Genomic DNA, 20,573 nt, shown 5'->3' on the forward strand with positions numbered 1-20,573 from the left:
CCTGCGAATGGTGTCGACGAATCATGGCTTGGACAAAACAATGCTGTGGGATGAGACAAAGCATTTTCAGGCTCCATGGCAGAAAATTCATCAGGAGTGTCTGACTGAGATGGCAGAGGGATGTCAGAGTCCATGAAAGCAGGTTTGAGCCTGTGCAATGAAACAGTTTGAGGACGATCTTTAACCATAATGTCGAATGTTGTCTCACCCTGCCGGAGTACTTTAAAGGGGCCAAGGTAGGGTGATTGCAGGGGTTGTCTAATGAAATCATCCCTGAGCATAACATGGGAGTAAATGTTGAGTGTGGTTGGCACGTAAGTGTCCGGCAGGGAATGGATGATAGGTGTGTGTAGCCATGCATGTTTGAAGTGAGTGCGCATGCGACTAATGAAATCTGAGGAGGGGGAAAATCCTCAGGTGCTTGAGGCAGGATACGTCCCCTGGTAGGACTGGGTTCTTCCCAAAAACGAATTCAGAGATGGTTCCCTGTAAGTCTGGTTTAAAGGTTGAACGGAGACCAAGTAACACCCATGGAAGTGCCTCAGACCAGAGGCACTCATGGCACCTGAGGGCAGTTTTGAGAGTGTGGTGCCACCATTCAACTAACCCATTGCTTTGCAGATGGTAGGCTGTTGTATGAATTTTTTTTTAATGCTGCAGATGTTACATAAAATGGTGAACAGGGCAGACTCAAACTGCTGACCTTGGTCGATGGGGATAGTGGTCGGGCAACCGAACCTGGCAATCCATGAGGAGACAAAACCCTTGGCCATGGTTTCAGCAGTGATGTTGGGTAAAGGAACAGCTTCATCCAGTGAGACATGTGGTAGATTGTGGAGAGAATATATCTGTGGCCCTTCAGTGATGGTAGTGGACTGATAAGATTGATACGTACATGATGAAATCATCCTTGCATAATGTCAAACTTGCCTAGTGGAGGGGTGGTGTGGTGGCTGATTCTGTTGTGTTGACAGGGGACACAGCTGCATGCTCAGGTCTGACAGTCCCATTTAATATTTTTCCAAATGAAACACTCGGATATGAGCTATGTAGTGGCGCGTACACAAGGATGAGAGAGGTTATGCAAGGCATCGAAAGCTTGTTGGCGCAATGTGGGTGGGAGCAATAGCCGCAGGGTGCTAGTAGAAGAATTGCACCACACCTCATCCTAAATGCCAGGGAACTTGGCTTTGGTAAACACAAGAGATGTTTGAGGATCCGAGAGGAGAGTTTGAGATTCCTCGTTGAAGGCCTGGAGAGCAGCCAGGTTGGATAAGTCAATGATGCTTGAGACATTATTGATCCACGAGAAAAAATCATCAGGAATGTTTTCTGTGGCTCTGATATAGCAAACATCTGTTGTGAATTGAGGGCCTAAATCAAAGTGGCGGTAATGCTGAGGGGGTTGATCCTCGGGACGGTTGCAAAAAGTGTCTGCTAGTGGTTTGTGATCAGTGTGGATAAAAAAAGAGTGGCCCTCGACATCAGGGCGAAAGTGTTTGACAGCTTCATAGACCACCAGAAGTTCCCTATCAAAAGCGGAATATTTCTTCTGAGGTTTAGACAGTTTTTTAGAGAAGAAATGAAGGAGAGAAACCGTGTCGCCCTTGTGTTGCTGTAGTACTGCCCCCACTGCGAAGTCACTGGTGTCCGTAGTGATGAACAACTCGGCCAATGGGTTGGGATGAGTGAATGTCATGGCGTGAGCTAAGGAAGTTTTTAGACCCTTGAAGGCCTCCAGCATAGGTTCAGACCAGCAAACTGGTTTAAGGCCTGAAGTCTGTTTGCCCGACAGCGAGTCTGTCAGCAAGTCCTGCACGGCGGCAGCAGAAAGCAGAAGGCAGATGCCGATGATAGTAATTAATTGTACCCAAGAAATGTTTGAGTTCTTTATAAGCAACCAGAGGTGGCAGTGACATGATGGCCTGCACGTGGGGTTTGGGAAGCTGTATTCCATCTGTGGACACGATGTAACCCAACAATGTGACAGAAGACTGGCGCAATTGGAATTTGTCCTTGTTGACCTTGATGCTGTTAGAGTTCAAGGTCTGGAGGACCTTGCATTAATGATTTTCGTGTTGCTCAGCCGAGTTGCTGAAAATGAGTATGTAATCCAGATATGCAAAGCAAAACTCGAACTGTTGTAAGATTGAGTTGATGAAACGTTGCCATGTTTGTGCTGCATTTTTCAGTCTGAACTGCGTGAAGTTGTATTGGAACAAACCAAGCAGCATGATAATAGCTGTCTTTGGAATGTCTTCTGGTGCTACGGGAATCTGGTGATAGGCACGTTTACAGTCAATCACACTGAATATTGTGGCTCCCGATAACAAATGAGTGAAATCATTAATGTTCGGCGTAGGGTAATTGTCCATAATGGTATGAGCATTTAAGCGTCTGTAACCACCGCACATTCAAAAATAACCGTCATGTTTGGGGAGAAGGTGAACTGGTGAAGACCAGTTGCTGTCCAACAGTTGTAGAATACCTGCCTCCAAAAGTTCGTTGATTTGCTGCCGGGCTGCACACAATGCAATGGGGTTGAGGCATCTAACCCTGTGCCTAATAGAAGGGCCAGCAGTGGTAATTAACTTGTGTGTCATTCTGCCAGTGACGGAAGAAACTGAGAACTGCACACAAGACTGAGTAACGTCCTGACGTGAAGTTTTTGAATTAGTGGGGTACGATGAGGCGTAACCGTTAGCGTGGGTGGGAAAAGGCAGAACGAAAGTCACATGCCTATTAGGTGAGCGCGGCATGCACTTGTTTGGAGAGGTCGGCTGTGTGCACAGCACGAAGTGGGCTGGGACATGCAGCAACTGTCTGTTGTCAGCCTTGCCTTGGGCAATTGGTGCGGGCAAGAGAGGAATTGGCATCACACGGGGAACAGCGATGGCCGCTGAGTCACTTGATTGGAGTGTGAGAGAGGCAGAATGTTTATCAAGATGTGGGGCGGCTGCCTGCACATTGGGCGAGGTCATATTGTGTGAGCAACTGTGTTTAGAAGCACTGTTTGAAACACATGGCACTGAACATGGTGAGCGCGTAGGGTGTGGTGTCTACCTGATGCGAATCGTCACAGGCAATTAATGTTTTTGGACTAATCTGCTGAGTGTCTGAGATAGTGTCTGCTGGAGAATCAAGGTTAGGTGGCGGCACTGTGGAATGCAGTCTCAGCAGTGAGGTACGAGCCGCAATAAGCTCATTGTAAGTGTGTACTATTCGTTGTTTCAGCTCGTTGTTTTCCCAGCGGAGTTGTGCTGCCAAGTCATATTCTGACAGCAGGTTAGTGACGCAGGTGACCCACGAGGGCGGAGCACTCATGTACTAACTCACATGTTGCAAGAGAAACAGAATGTGGAACATAAGTGCGGGAGTACAGTATCTGAGTGTTATTGGGATGGTGTAGCACTGAGCCCTGAACTAAGTTCAGAGAGAGTTTGTAATGGTACAAAAAATCCATACAAAAATTGGTTCATCAATGTCGGCAATGTAGAAAGTCCACAGAAAACACAGAGAAGGAGATAGATGCACCATAACTTTGACAGAGCCTGAGGTTTGTAACGTTGATGCTTTGACAGCTCACAGAAGTGACCTCGTCGGTGAAAAGACGGGGGCAGCTATCAGTGTAGGTGTGATACACACACCAGCACCAGTGTCAACTAGGAAAACGAGCTGTGAGCAAATGTCAGTGTCGTATAAATGATCAGTCGGCCTGTGAGTTTCCCTGCAGGACTCGGTGTCTTTAAGATCTTTCAGTTCACTTGGGTGCTGGCAAGGTAACAGGCATTTCTTAGCATTATTGCTGAAAATAAAACCCGAGTCATCATTTGTGTTAGCAACGTAGCACTCGACCATTGTGAAGCGACAAAGTTTGAAGTTAACATGGCTGGAGATCGTGAATTACTTTGAATTAATGTAGAACTGGTCATTGGTGAAGGAATGAAGATGTCCAGCGATCATTGTTGTGCTTCCAAATCTTTGGACAAAGTGTTGGGTGAGTTAGCCATGGAGTCGTGTGCATAACCTGTTGATTTACAACACCCGGCATGGAAGTCGCGGAAAACATAGAAACTTGGGGGTCACCAGTATGGGAATGGGATATGATTATCAGTTGAATGCAATAACTATCCCCATTAAATTCCACATAGAGATATATTTCACAGTAAGTCTTATATGTGTACATAGCTTGCAATACAGAACAGAACTAAAAACTAACATGGAGGCTCGGCAGAACAATAAGAGTCCAAAGATAGTGTTAATCATGATCGATTTGACTAGCGATGCCACACAGTAAAATTAGACTAACAATGAAGTACCATTGTTCTTTGATCAGTGGATAACTCCAAGTACACTGACAGAAAAAAATTGCAACACCAAGAAGAAGTCGTGCAACACAAAATGAAAGTTGATAGGTGTGTTTTTACATCTGAAAGATGATGTCTACTCAGGTTTTGTGCTAGCTGTGTAAGTCTGGCATTAGTACTACATCTACATGGATGAAAATCAGGTTTGCTTTAAATACATGTGTGCCATGAGGGTTAGTTACCTTTGAGACTGAATGTAGTGCACTGATGTTAGTTGAGAATGCCTTTAAAGTGACAAAGATGCCATTATCAACAGCTCACTGAGTTTGATGGGGCTGTGAGATGACATAATATGGCTATGAGAAACTAGATGTTCCTTCTGAAATATTGCAGAAAGACTTGGCAGGAATGAACCTACTGAGCATGATTGCTGGCAGTGGTGGCCATGAGAATGCATGGTCGCAAAAAGACCGGGCCTGGATGACCCCATGGCACTGTTGAGAAGAAAGACCATGATGTTCAGCTTATGGGTCTGGCACATTGTAGTGCACCTGCAGTAGTGATCTGAGTGGGAGTTGGCACCACAGTGACACAGTGAACTGTTACAAATCTGTTACTTGAAGGACAACTATGCAACTATAGTTTGCGTTCCACTGACTCCAAACCACCACTGTTTGTGCCTTCAGTGGTACCAAGTGAGAGCTCATTTGAGAATAGGATGGAGGTCTTTTGTGTTTTCTGATGAAAGCTGGATTTTCCTCAGAGCCAGTGATGGATGGCTGTGTGTTGTTTAGGAGGAGGCCAGTTGAGGACCTGCAAACAATATGTCAGTGTGCTAGGTGCATTGGACCTACATCTGGAGTTATGGTCTGTGGTACAATTTTTTATGGCAGCAGGAGGTCTCTAATGATTATCCCATGCACCCTGACTGAAAATTTCTATGTCACTCTAGTATTTTGATCTGTAGTGCTGCCATTCATTAACAGCTTTCTGAAGGGTGTTTCCAACAGGATGAGACTGGCCTACATACTACTGTACAAGCTCTACAGTGTGTCAGCATGTTGCCTTGGCCTGCTTGATCACCAGATCTGTCTCCAATGGAGGATGTGTGGGACATCATCAGATGACAACTCCAGCACCATCCACAACAGCTTAAACCATCCCTGCATTAACTGACCAAGTGCAACAGGCCTGGAACTCCATCCCACAAACTAACGTCTAGCACCTGTACAACACAATTCATGATTGTTTCTCTGCCTGCATTCAACATTCTGGTGGTTACACAAGTTATTAATGTACTAGCATTTCATTTTCCTATGGCTTATCTCGCCCTTAAATTAACTTGTGATCATGCAATGTTGATCACTTAAATAGGTTACCTAGACAAATGTGTTCCTGAAATGTCATTACCATACATTACTTATTTTTTGGTGTTGTGATTTTTTTCTTCAGTGTATTTATGATGAGATTATATTTATAATAGTACAACTGTATCTCCAAAAACATTTGTCAAAAGATAAATAAGCATCCAATGTTCAGCATTAACAGTGTAAGAAAAAGATAGATTACTACTTAACATAAAGATGAGAGTTGAAATTGCAGTCAGGCACAATTAAAAGACTCTTACACATTAGCTTTTAGTCACAGCCTTCATCAGAAAAACAAAGAGAAACACACAACATTCATTCACATGAGCAAGCACACTTCACACAAACATGACCACCAATTCCAGCAACTCAGACTAGAATGCAACTGTCACATGGACTGCAAACAGCAGTGAGGAAGGGGTGGGGAAGGGGAAGGGTTGTCAGTGTATGGGTGGAGGGAGAGAGGGACGCTTTCTGGCAGAGTGTGAAAGGACTAGACTGCCAACAGGCAGAGTGTCAGAGAGGTGGGGAAAATGGAGTGAAAAAAGAGAGGAATGGGGAAATATGAGTGAGTACATTGATTGGCAGAGGGCGGCAAACCAAGAAGGTGGGAGATGAATATAGAGAGGAGGTGATAGGACAGAGTAGCTGGAAACTGTTGGGTAGAGGGTGTGGGAACAGTATGTTACCTTAGGTTGAAGCCAGGATAATTTCGGGAGTGGAAAATGTGTTGTAAGGATAACTCCCATCTGCACAGTTCAGAAAAGTGATTCTGGAGGGAAGGACCCAGATGGCTTAGGTAGGCCTAGTGATTCAGCCACTGAAACCAAGCATTTTTATGCTCAGCTGCTTGTTGTATTACAGGGAGGTCTACTCTGTTCTTAGCCACAGTTTGGTGGGGGCCATTCATCCTGCTGGATAGAGAACTGGTAGTCATATCAGTATAAAAAGCTGTGCAATGGTTGCAGCAGTGCTGGTAAACGACATGGCTGCTTTCACAGGTGACCCACCCCCTGATAGGATAGTATAAACCTGTAACAGGCTGGGTTCAAAATGGTTCAAATGGCTCTGAGCGCTATTGGATGAGGTCATCAGTCCCCGAGAACTTAGGACTACTTAAATCTAACTAATCTAAGGACATCATACATATCCTTGCCCGAGGCAGGATTCAAACCTGCAACCTTAGCAGTCGCGCAGTTCTAGACTGAAGTGCCTAGAACCGCTCGGCCACAGCAGCCAGTGACAGGATGGGAATAGGAAGTGCTGCATAGGTGGACTGGGCAGGTCTTGCAGGTGGTTTTTGGACATGGATATGATATTTGTGGCAAGGGGTTGGGACTGGGGGTGGCATAGGGATGAACTAGGATGTTGTGAAGGTTTTATGGGCAAAGGAACACCACTTTAGGAGGGTAGGAGGGATCTTGGGTAGGATGTCTCTCATTCCAGGGCATAATGATAGTTGTTCCAGTCTGGGGCAGTACTGGGTGATGAAGGGATGAAGGAGGCACTCCTTTATTGCTGTTTCTTGGGGTTGGTGGGAGGATTAGGGGTGTGAGGGGAAATGGCACAAGAGATCTGTTTGTGGACTAGGTCTGGGGGATAGTACCCATCTGTGAAGGCCTTGGTGAAACACTCAGGATACTGAGCAAGGGAGTTCTTGTCATTGCAGATGTGCTGTCCTTGAGTGGCTAGGACGTATATGAGGTGTTTTTGGTGTGAAAGTGATGACAGCTGTTGAAATGAAGGTACTGTTGGTGGTTGGTGGGTTTATTGTGGATAGAGATGCAGATGGATCCATCAGAGATGAGGAGGCCAACATCTAGAAAGGTGGCATGCACGGTTGAGGAGGACAAGATGAAATGGATGGGAGAGAAGGTATTGAGGTCATGAAGGAATGAAGATTGGATGTCTTGACTGTGAGCCCAGATCATGCAGATATCTTCAAGGAGCCTGAATCAGACTAAGGGTTTGGCATTTCGGGAGGCTAGGAAGGTCTCCGTTAAATAGTCCATAAACAAGTTACAGGTTGGCATATGAGGGCACAACGCTGTTGCCCACAGCTGCACCACAGATTTGTTTGTATACTGTCCCTTTGAAGGAGAAGGAGTTTTGAATTAGGGTAAAGTTAATAAGGTGTATGAGGAAGGAGGTTGTGGGTTTGGAGTCTGAAGGAAGCTGGAAAAAGTACTAGGTCTACAACTTTGCTTCCACTATTTTTTCTCAAAGTTCAAGACTTTATTGTGAAAGACTTACAAAAAATTCATGATTCAAAGTATTGGCCATCGCTGGCCACTGCTTTCTTGTAGCTTTAGGGCAGCATACAAATCTTTCAGTGTATAAACTGGGCATCTTTTGAGGGGAGCGATGAATCGATCCAATTTTGCACTAGTTCATATGACCGCAAGTGCTAATCAGCTAGGTCATGTGTCTTAGATCGAAAAAGGTGGCAGTCAGAGGGAGGAATATCTGGAGAATACAGTGGGTGGGGTAGAACTTCCCAATTCAATGTTTCCAAGTATGTTTTGATGGGATTTTTCACATGGGGTCATGCACTATCATGCTGCAAAATCATTTTTTCATGTCTATCACTGTAGTGTGGCCATTTGTCTTTCAGTGCTCAGCTCAGACACATCAATTGCTATGATAATGATCTCCTGTGATTGTTCCCATCAGTTGCAGAAGCATTGAAAGCTTTCTCTCTTTCACAAACATGCCAGTGTTCAACATCAGAATCACCATTCTTGAAGCATGGAAACCATTTTCTGCAAAGTTCTGTCACTAACAGGCATCTCATCATAGGTCTTGCCCAGCTTTTTATGAGCCTCAGCTCCAGATTTCTTCATATCAAAGAAGAAAATTAAAACCACCTGCAGATGATGAGAATTGGGCTCATAAGTTGACATATTCATTCAAGAATAGCTTTATGATGCAATCAATAATCAACTGATATTTTGATGGCATTATGTTCTCAAATGCCTAAGCTTACTGTATGATACTTATGACTAATGACTGGCACCACTACTTTCCACTACTGCAGTCTATTGAAAAACAGTGGAAGCAAAGTTGTGAACCTAATAGTATTCAATAGCAGTAAGATCATGGTCATGAGGAATGCTGGTGTGAAGGGAGGTGGCATCAACAGTGATGAGTAGGGACACAGGAGGTAAAGGGATGGGTATGGTGGAGAGTTGTCAAAGGAAGTGGTTGGTGTCTTTGGTGTGGCAGGCTGTATTATGGGCAATTGGTTGTTGATGTTAGTCAATGAGGACAGAAATTTTTTTGGTGGTGGCACTATAACCAAGCACAATGGGTCATCCAGGATTGTTGGGTTTGTGGATTTTGGGGAGCATTGGGAATGTGTGGGAATGGGGTGTCACAAGGGTGAGGAGGGAAATGGATTCACATTAGTGGTTCTGAGAAGGGCCTAAGGTTGTAAGCATGGATTGGAGGTTGTGCTGGACTTCTGGAATGGGATCATTTGGGCACAGTTTATAAGAGCAGGAGTCAGATAATTGGTAGAGGCCTTCTGCCAGGTAGTCACTGCAGTTTGTAACAACGGTGGTGGAATCTTTGCATGCAGGTAGGATGATTAAGTCAGGATTTCTCTTTGAGGTTGCGTATGGCTTTTCTTTCTTCTGCTGAAAGGTTGATGTTCTGCGGAAGAGATCTGGGGAAGGATGATGTGGCCAAGTTGGAGGTAAGGAAATCCTAAAAGTGACCAGCGGGTGGTTAAGCGGGAGGAGTGGAGGATCACAGTTGGATGGTGGTATAAACTGGGAGATGCAGGTTCATTGTTGGGATTAGATCGGTTTTGGTTGGAGGGATTTGTGGCAAAGAAGTGTTTCCATTACAGGGATCAGGAGAAAGAGAGTAGTTCTTTGACAAGTCCAGTGTGGTTAAATTTGGATTTAGGACTAAAGGTGAGGTCATTGGATAGGACTGAAACTTCTGTTGGGCTGAAAGTTTTGGTGGGGAGGTTAACAACAGTGTTATGGGACTGTTTCTGCTTTGGATTTGGTGGAGTGTTGGGAGGGAGTTTTGAGGGATGTGGAAAGTTGGAAAGGTCAGCTGGGCAGAGTTTAGGTGCCATGAGGGGTGGACAAATAGGAACACTGTGGGCTGGATACGGGTGGGATAGTAGTGCCCTGAGGTGGCAGCAGGATGTCAGCAAGTTGGTGAACTTATGGAGATGGTGTCTGGAATGCTCCTCCAGGTGGCAGAGAGCAAGGGATTCAATTTCAGAGGTGTGATGTATGGAGCAGGGATTACACAGTATCAGCATCTTGCAGAGGGGGCAGAGGTGGTTCTGAGATGACTGTGCTATGGAGATTTTTTTGCGGTACCAGGGTGGTGAGGGGCAAGAACTGGCAGAATCTGAAAAGGTGAAGGTCGTTGTGAAAGGAGAGTGGGATCCAGGGAAAGGATTTTGTATGGTTAGGCTGTTGAGGGGGATTCCATTGTTGACACACCATTTAAGAAACAAAATGTGTGACTGGGCCTTAGCAAGGAAAAGGTATACTTTTCAGGAGCAGGTGCCCACTGTGGCAAGAATGGCATAAAGGGAACAGGAATGACGCTGAACGAGCAAAATAAAGTGTTGATGGTTGAAAGGGGAGCTAGATAAGAGAAAAGATGCATAAAAGATATGTAGGGACAAGCAAAAATATGCATAGATACATAAAAATGTGAATAAATATGCAGAAATGCATGAAACCGCATGAAACAATGAAAAATAAGCACAAGTACGTTAAAAATGTACAAAGATGTTAGAGAAAAGGAGTGGGTGAGCTATGGGAATATGTGTGTGTTGCAATAAGTGAAGAGAGGGGGATGGGTTAGGTCAAGGATCACAAATTCTTGGTGCATGGGCAGATGTGGAAAATAAAACACTAAAGTACATGAGGGTGAGGGATGAAGAAAGATTAACAGGAAGAAATGTAATTATCAGAGGGACGAATTTAGGGCATCAGATGCTGCATCAACAATCCACACAGTCACAAAGGTGTTTGCTGTGCATGGACAATTGTTGATACAGTGTAGCTCATTAGTTGATGTTGTATGGAAGGTGGTGAATAAACATAGGAAAGAAGAGAAAGAATGGACAATGAGAAGAGTAATGCTATAGAGAATAGTAACAAAGGAAAATGTTACAGGGTTGAGGGATGGAAGAAAAGCTGTTTGGTAAAATCAAACAGTGGAAACTCCAGTTTATAGTGTCAACAGTGTAAGGAAAAGATAGTTTGCAACTTACTGTAAATATGACACATTAAGCTGCAGACAGACACAATTAAAAGACACATACACATTTACTTTCAGCTACAGCCTTCATCAGAATGAAAGAGAAACACACAGCATTCATTCATGCAAGCAAGCACACCTCACACATGTATGACCTGCCAGCTCCAGCAGCTCAGACCAGAATGCTGTTGTCACATGGAATGGAAGCAGCAGTCTGGAAGGGATGGGGAAGGGGTAGCAGTGTACAAGGGAGGGAGGGGGGAGGGGGGAGATTGGAGCACTGCCTGGCAGAGTGTGCAGGAACTAGAATGCCAACAGGTGCAAAATTTGGAGGCTGTGGGGCAGGGAGGTGGGGAAAATGGAGAGAAAAAGAGAGGTGTGAGGATGATAGGTGAGTGCATTGCAGAGGGTAGCACACAAAGAGTGTGGAAGATGAGAATAGGGAGAAGATGATGGGTCAGAGGGTGTGAAGGGTATGAGTAGAGTACATTGCCTTAGGTTGAGGCTGGAATAATTTCGGGAACAGAGAATGTATTCGACATTAATTGTAAGAAACAGCTTTACCAGCAAAACCTTATTTCAGAAGTAATGACCTGCTAAAGCAAAAAAACTTCAAGTTATCCCACAGTTCAGAGGCCCTGTAAGTGGTTGGGTGAGAAAATTCAAAGTTCAGAGCCAATAACGTACCACCTCCAATATGACAAAACCTAGTGAAGCATTGTGGTATTCAAACCCACCTTTGAATTAATGACAGCTGTACTGGTTTCTCAGATTCTCAGGGCTGCATTGATGCTGTGTAATAGTCACTGATCAAAACAATATTTATTTTTATATAGTTTATTTAGTTCACTTCTGGCAGCTTCATATGTAAAGTTTCTTCTATTTATTTATTCATTCGCAGTGTTCAAGAAATCTTAAAGAAGTGCTTTGGAGTGAGTCACCTATATATTAACAAACAGAATTCACTGTTACAATCTGCAGAATTAATTTTTGGATTAAAAAACTTCCCCTACTCTGATATATTCTATTCAAGTTGAATCTGAGCAAATGTAACGTGGTAACATTGGCAGGAGAGTTGTAACTTTAAACTTATAACTGCTGCTTACTCCACATATGTATGTCTTGTAATGTTTATCTGTTTTCTGCAGGGCTTCAGTGTGTGCTACGTAGTTTTTTTTTTTTTTTTTTTTTTTTTTTTATTTAGATTTTACTTTTTTTTTCTTTTTAATGAAAAATATAATGTATAGTGTAAAAAGCCATTTTTCTGTATGTTTTCTCTTGCAGAGTTATTCTTGAATCAGCCTATTCACTTTATGACAGAGCATTTTTTGACAATTTTGGGACTGTAATGCTGTATGCTGTTGTGGTGAGCAAACATACTTTTCATTTCTGTACAATTTTGTCGAAGTATTATGTGGTAATGTATATTTCTTTCTGTTTCTAGGGAACTTTGTTCAACACCTTCACAATAGGTGAGACATGACCTGTAAATATTTATACTTGCATCACAGAAAAATAGAACACACTATGAAAACAGAAAAGCAGATCCTGTTGAACAAAGTATATAAATCCATAACATCTGTGAATTTGTAACACCAAAATAGCAACACTTCTAAGAAATTTATAAATCTGACTAAATTTTGATGCACCTTATGAACAAATTAAGTTTCTGGCACACAACTGTAACACACCCAACTGGTTAATCAGTAATATTGAATTAAGTCAATCTGTGTTAAGTGACATTTCTTATATACACACTCTCTCATTTTCCAGGCCCGATACTATTTGGCCTTTCAAAGGCTGGTGCAATGGGGGATATCTACATTCTTCAGGGAAATGCTTTGGGATTCCATGACCTAAGTTTGATTGAATGCCTAGTGTTTTCTGCTCTCATCTCGGGTGTAGATCCTGTAGCTGTTCTGGCAATATTCCAAGAAATTGGTGTTAACAAAGATCTGTATTTCCTTGTATTTGGTGAATCATTGTTTAATGGTAAGTGTTTAGTGTCTTATAATCTGTTACTTCTGTATTTTAATGAAGTGGTGGAAACAACATTTTTATGTTCCTTAGATACACTATAATGTTGTCAATTGTTAATTCAAATATTTTATCTTAATAAAGAGTTTAAGAAATTAGATTCTGTCCACTGGATCTAGTATGTATTTATTGAAGATTATAAGTGAAAGGAAAGAAATATCAGAAACTTCACATTACTATTAAAACAACATTGATTTCTACAGCCCAATAAAGATTTCAGGTATCTGCATATGGTCTTAATTTAAATGATAGAAGGTAATCAATGTTTAAGACACTCTTAATCATCCTTCATGTACAGCAAATCCTCTTTTTTTCCTTTTGAAGAACAAACAAATGCCTTTCATTCATATACTTTGTTTTGCACATGGTTAATACGTAGGCTCGTAAACAAGTTGGATGCAGGCTGACTGAATACATGTCGGTTTGTACACCAGAGGAAGGTGATACCAGAACTTTTCATGATGTCTTTGCCAAGGCTACAGTGTGAGACATTAATAATTGTTGTTATTTGTGTGCATCACATTTCCAACTTATTTGATCCTCACTTTGTAATTCTGGGGCATCATCTACAAGAAAATTTTTGTATCAGTGCCAGAGCTTCTATGGGAGCTATGAGAGGTAATTTGCAAGATTAACTATCTTCACTGGCTAGGGCCTTTCCACCACATGAATTAAATGGCACCTGAGGGTAGCACAGTTCAAGTTGAAATTCATACTGTAGAGTTCATAGTAAACTTTACATGCCCAAAGATGGTGCTACCAAGTGTGAAAATTGTTTTAAGAATTGTTGGAAATTGACAGGACTTAGATCAAGAATCTCAGAATTCACAATGTAGCATTGTTGTGTATGACCATCGACATACTTCATAGTTGAAAAGTTTACTGAATTAAGAGAAGAAACTGAAGAAGTTTTCTGCTGAAATTGAAACAGTCTTAATGCATTTGCAATTTTTCTAAGATCAGTCACATGCTGAAATTGGAAAATAATAAAGCTGTAATGTGAACTAAGGACACAGAAAAAGGAGAAGTTCTGCAGTTGTTGTAATATCTCACTGTCAAATATTCTGTAATGTTTTCACACTAACCATAAATTATAATTACATAACTTAGGCCTGTGAAGACATAAGGCAGTTAAAGCATCTACATCTACATCTTCATCTACATGACTACTCTGCAATTCACATTTAAGTGCTTTTCAGAGGGTTCATCGAACCACAATCATACTGTCTCTCTACCATTCCACTCCCGAACAGTGCGCGGGAGAAACAAACACCTAAACCTTTCTGTTTGAGCTCTGATTTCTGTTATTTTATTTTGATGATCATTCCTACCTATGTAGGTTGGGCTCAACAAAATATTTTCGCATTCGGAAGAGAATGTTGATGACTGAAATTTCGTAAATAGATCTCGCCACGACGAAAAACGTCTTTGCTTTAATGACTTCCATCCCAATTTGCGTATCATATCTGCCACACTCTCTCCCATATTATGTGATAATACAAAACGAGCTGCCCTTTTTTGCACCCTTTCAATGTCCTCTGTCAATCCCACCTGGTAAGGATCCCACACCAAGCAGCAATATTCTAACAGAGGATGAACGAGTGTAGTGTAAGCTGTCTCTTTAGTGGACTTGTTGCATTTTCTAAGTGTCCTGCCAATGAAACGCAACCTTTGGCTTGCCTTCCCCACAATATTATCTATGTGGTCTTTCCAACTGAAGTTGTTCGTTATTTTTACATCCAGGTACTTATTGAATTGACAGTCTTGAGAATTGTATTATTTATTGAGTAATCGAATTCCAATGGATTTCTTTTGGAACTCATGTGGATCACCTCACACTTTACGTTATTTAGCATCAACTGCCACCTGCCACACCATACAGCAATCTTTTCTAAATCGCTTTGCAACTGATATTGGTCTTCGGATGAGCTTACTAGACGGTAAATTACAGCATTATCTGCGAACAACCTGAGAGAACTGCTCAGATTGTCACCCAGGTCATTTATATAGATCAGGAACAGCAGAGGTTCCAGGATGCTTCCCTGGGGACCACCTGATATCACTTCAGTTTTACTCGATGATTTGCCGTGTATTACTATGAACTGCAACCTTTCTGACAGGAAATCACGAATCCAGTCGCACAACTGAGACGATACCCCATAGGCCCACAGCTTGATTAGAAGTCACTTGTGAGGAACGATGTCAAAAACTTTCTGGAAATCTAGAAATACGGAATCAACTTGAGATCCCCTGTCGATAGCGGCCATTACTTCGTGCGAATAAAGAGCTAGCTGCGTTGCACAAGAACGATGTTTTCTGAAACCATGCTGATTACGTGTCAATAGATTGTTCCCTTTGAGGTGATTCATAATGTTTGAATACAGTATATGCTCCATAACCCTACTGCAAACCGACATCAATGATATAGGTCTGCAGTTCGATGGATTACTCCTAATACCCTTCTTAAACGCTGGTGTGACCTGCGCAATTTTCCAATCTGTAGGTACAGATCTATCGGTGAGCGAGCAGTTGTATGTGATTGCTAAGTAGGGTGCTATTGTATCAGCATAATCTGAAAGGAACCTAATCGGTATACTATCTGGACCTGAAGAATTTCCCGTATCAAGCGATTTGAGTTGCTTCGCAGCCCCTAAGGTATCTACTTCTAAGAAACTCATGCTAGCAGCTGTTCGTGTTTCAAATTCTGGAATATTCCACTCGTCTTCCCTGGTGAAGGAATTTTGGAAAACTGCATTCAATAACTCCGCTTTAGCGGCACAGTCGTCGGTAACAGTACCATCGGCACTGCGCAGTGAAGGTATTGACTGCGTCTTGCCGCTTGTGTACTTTACATACGAACAGAATTTCTTCGGATTTTCTACCAAATTTCAAGACAATGTTTCGTTGTGGAACCTATTAAAGGCATCTTGCATTGAAGTCCATGCCAAATTTCACGCATCTGTAAATTTTAGCCAATCTTTGGGATTTCGCATTCTTCTGAACTTCGCATGCTTTTTCTGTTGCCTCTGCAACAGTGTTCGGACCTGTTTTGTGTACCACGGGGGATCAGTTCCATCTGTTACCAATTTATGAGGTATGAATCTCTCAATTGCTGTTGCTACTATATCTTTGAATTTGAGCCACATCTCGTCTACATTTGCATAGTCAGTTCGGAAGGAATGGAGATTGTCTCTTAGGAAGTCTTCTAGTGACACTTTATCCGCTTTTTTAAATAAAATTATTTTGCGTTGTTTCAGGTGGATTTGGAAGAAATGGTATTGAGCCTAGCTACAATGACCTTGTGATCACTAATCCCTGTATCAGTCGTGATGCTCTCTATCAGCTCTGGATTGTTTGTGGCTAACAGGTCAAGTGTGTTTTTGCAACCATTTACAATTCACGTGGGTTCATGGACTAACTGCTCGAAATAATTTTTAGAGAAAGCATTTAGGACAATCTCGGAAGATGTTTTCTGCCTACCACCGGTTTTGAACAAGTATTTTTGCCAACATATCGAGGGAAGGTTGAAGTCCCCACCAACTATAACCATATGAGTGGGGTATTTATTTGTTACGAGACTCAAATTTTCTCTGAACTGTTCAGCAACTATATCATCGGATTCTGGGGGTCGGTAGAAGGAGCCAATTATAAACTTAGTTTGGCTGTTAAGTATAACCTACACCCACACCAATTTGCGCGGAGTATCTACTTCGACTTCACTACAAGATAAACCACTACTGACAGACACAAACACTCCACCACCAATTCTGCCTAATATATCTTTTCTGAACACCGTCTGAGACTTCGTAAAAATTTCTGCAGAACTTATTTCAGGCTTTAGCCAGCTTTCTGTACCTATAACGATTTCAGCCTCTGTGCTTTCTATTAGCGCTTGAAGCTCAGGGACTTTCCCAGCACAACTACAACAATTTACAACTACAATTCTGACTGTTCCTTGATCCAAGCACGTCCTGTATTTGCCATGCACCCTTTGAGATTGCAGCCCACCCCGTACTTTCCCGAGGCCTTCTAACCTAAAAAACCACCCAGTCCACGCCACACAGCCTCCGCTACCCGTGTAGCCGCCAGCTGAGTGTAGTGAACTCCTGACCTATTCAGTGGAACCCGAAACCCCACCACCCTATGGCGCAAGTCAAGGAATCTGCAGCTAACACGGTCGCAAAGCTGTCTGAGCCTCTGATTCAGACCCTCCATCCGGCTCTGCACCAAAGTTCCGCAGTCGGTTCTGTCAATGATGCTGCAGATGGTGAGCTCTGACTTCATCTCGACAGCAAGACCGGCAGCCTTCACCAAATCAGATAGCCGCTGGAATCCAGAGAAAATTTCCTCAGATCCAAAGCAACACACATCATTAGTGCTGACATGTGCCACCACCTGCAGCTGGCTGCACCCTGTGCTCTTCATGGCATCCGGAAGGTCCCTTTCCACATCAGGAATGACTCCACCCGGAATGCACACGGAGTGCACACTGGATTTCTTCCCCTCCTTAGCTGCCGTATCCCTAATGGGCTCCATTATGCGCCTAACATTGGAGCTCCCAACTACCAATAAGCCCACCCTCTGTGATTGCCCAGACCTTGAAGGCTGAGAATCATCCTCCGAAACAGGGCAGGCAGCTGCATCTGGCTCAGCCAGAGACAGTGCCTGAAACCTGTTTGTCAGACACACCGGGGAGGCTTTCTGATCAGCCTCCAAGGACGTCTTTCACTGCCTGCCACGCCTTGGAATGACCTCCCAATCAACCACAGGTGAGGGCTCAGCCCCACTGCGGGCAGCAACCGGGGCAACCACAGTGAAACAAACAAAGCTGTGTGAGCTGAGGAAAGGTACCACGTGGGCTCATGTACTTGTAGTTACTAAACTAAATGTCATGGACAGAGCAGACAAAAATACAGACGAGCTACTGATTAATCATTAGCTATAGCAGCTGTGCTGCAGAAATGCATAAATGGCAGAACTACAGTTACAGCTAACACAAAGCGAGTGTTAGCCGACATCATCTGGCAGAGAGATTTACCAGTATGCCAAATCTTGGCAAGGTATGGCATGTGCACTGGAGTGAAACAAACAAAGCTGTATGAGCTGAGGAAAGGTACCATGTGGGCTCATGTTCTTGAGTCTGATTATTCTAGCCGTGGATGACATGGGTTGAGCTTGACACAAGCTCCCCACCTATGCATATGGAAGTTCATTTGATGCTGTCCATTAAATTTAATTTCATTTCATCTTTCTTGTGTCTGCAAAGGGCATGGCACCCTGTGGGTTGAATAGGAAGCTGTTTGTTTCAGAGATGGACCCATTGTTTCTCATGAACATATGATCGGATGACATGCCCGTATCACTGAGGAGTGTATATACTGAAATGTTTCAGCCAAATTATTTGTGCAAAACTCATTGACTGTGATCACCAGTGCATAGACATTATGAACAGAACTTAGTGTCAGTTGTTTAAATACTGATTTTCTACAAATAAATGTATTATTTGTCAAACATACTCTTTATCATTTCCTGCCTTCATAGTCTCTTCCCTGAACATAGTGCATGAATGCAGCACTAATGGCAGCTCATTGCATGACTGACTTGTAAGTGATGATACCCACAAGCTCCTGCTTCACTGGTGATCTCAACATGGTCTGAGGCTAACATGCGGTAATGAACTTTCATCGGTGACAGTGATGTGGAACCGCAAGTGGACTGACACTTACATCCTCACATATAAATAGTGACTGAGTAGTGGACAATCCATTAAGTTTTTTTTTTGTGTGAACAATTTTTTTATTTATTGTGTGTACTTCACTCATGAACTCTGCATTGTTCATGAACTTTCTAGTGTTATCTTCTGTGTGTTGTATTATTTTTGGTGAGAACTTTGTTCTAAAGCAAGATTGCAACCTTGGGTGAACTTCGAAAGACAGTATAAGAGCTGCTACCATGCAATCAGAGGGTGCAGAGCAAGTTGCAGACACACCCCAAATCCAAAGAGCTAGTTCAAAAAAACTTACACACGCAAAGTGCCAACACACCCACAATTCCTGCTGTTGCTAGAGCAGTGACATGTAGAGGACAGGTGTCATTTAAGCTGCTGCCCATTTGATCCTGTGACCATTTGTGTGATTCAACCAAGTAGTAACATCACCTGCAACCTCACCAAATTTGGACACATTGTGAGCCAGCTCAACCAAAACTATGTTGCCAGAGTTCAGGACATAATCACTGCCACATCGATGTACCTCTCATGCAAGCAACTGAAGGAGGAGTGAATCTGGTGCATTTCATTGTCACAGGAACAAGAGGGCCATCAACTACTGCAACAAGAGTAATGCAGCAACAGGAGGTCATCTCAGTTTGTGTGCCACCTATGGAGACTCAGGCAGTATGGTATGGTTCCAGACTTGCCATTGCATGTTATCTGGGTGTGCAGCATCCCAGCTCAAGTGCAAACCATCGTTACTGTGCAGACAGAAATGCAGCTGTATGCCATAGTGGACTTGGCTGATAGGGTGCATGATGCATTGGAAATGGTGCCCAATATTGCAACTGCAAGGGCCTATGACACCTTAGTCTCACAAGAAAGTTGTACTCTATGGTGACACATGTTGCCTGCAGCCCCACTGCAGATACTGACCAGCACTGTCTAGTTCATAACTTGGCCACCCCACTGGCAGCATTAAGGACAGTGGTCAACTGCTTGATGCAACCCCTGGGTAGAGGGTAGCAGGTATCATAGCAGCAGTGGGCCTAGGTACAGCAAACTAGCTCATGCAATCAGCAGTACAGCACCAACCATTCTTATGGTACTCAGCCAATGCCAAAACAGCCACTGATTAGCTTTTGCTGGTACTGTGCCAGTTTCTGTAATGATATGGCTAAGTGCCTGCTGCCCAGTGCATACCCAAATACCATCTGTGACCAGAACTAGATGCACCCAATTCCAGTGAGATGTATATCTGTCTCTTTGTAGTGCAAGGGCAGGCACTATAAAATACCTAGTTGACGTAGGTTCTGACCTGCCTATATTCCTGTGCACTATGCTGAGGGAGTGCAGGATAGCCAAGGTACTGTTTCTTACGAGTGCATACAATTCCACCGTAATTTCACCATAAAAACATGTGCCACAACATTTGCGTAGATATTTACTGCAGTTATGTAAACAAGCCAATCCTGGGTGCAGATTTCCTCAGCTGCTACAAGCAGTTTACTGATATCGCAAACACCCAGCTGATGAACTCAACAATAAGTTTGAAGATAGCATGACAGCAGCAGTAAGCCACTTTCTGTAGCATAAGATGCATGATGTGCCCTGGATCATGCGCAGACATTCTGGAGAAATTTCTGGAGCTCATCCACCTGGCACACTGAGGGATGTCAGAAATTCAACAATCCACACACTGTAACTATGTCTGGTCCACCCACCTTGTGCCATCCATTTCAACTCATGCCCAATAAACTCACTGTAGCAAAGGCTGATTTGTGGCTACCCTGTAACAGAGCATCTTTGAATATCCAACAGTCCATGGTGCTCTGTCTTGAACTTAGTTCCTAAGAAAGATAATTCGTGATTCCCATATGGGGCTATTGTGCCTTAAATGCATAAAAGGTGCCA

The 20,573-nt window shown here is 43.1% G+C and overlaps 1 protein-coding gene across 1 annotated transcript in view; it reads left to right on the top strand.

The window, feature by feature from the left end:
* LOC126187901 (sodium/hydrogen exchanger 2-like) overlaps window positions 1–20,573 on the top strand; it is a 260,348-nt gene that overhangs the window by 118,221 nt on the left and 121,554 nt on the right. Inside the window, exons 7-9 of the mRNA XM_049929251.1 lie at window positions 12,197–12,278; window positions 12,357–12,384; window positions 12,686–12,904. Coding sequence (XP_049785208.1) covers window positions 12,197–12,278; window positions 12,357–12,384; window positions 12,686–12,904 — 329 coding nt within the window. The remainder of the gene's footprint in view (window positions 1–12,196; window positions 12,279–12,356; window positions 12,385–12,685; window positions 12,905–20,573) is intronic.

Source organism: Schistocerca cancellata, chromosome 5, assembly GCF_023864275.1.
Source record: "Schistocerca cancellata isolate TAMUIC-IGC-003103 chromosome 5, iqSchCanc2.1, whole genome shotgun sequence".
NCBI lineage: Eukaryota > Metazoa > Arthropoda > Insecta > Orthoptera > Acrididae > Schistocerca > Schistocerca cancellata.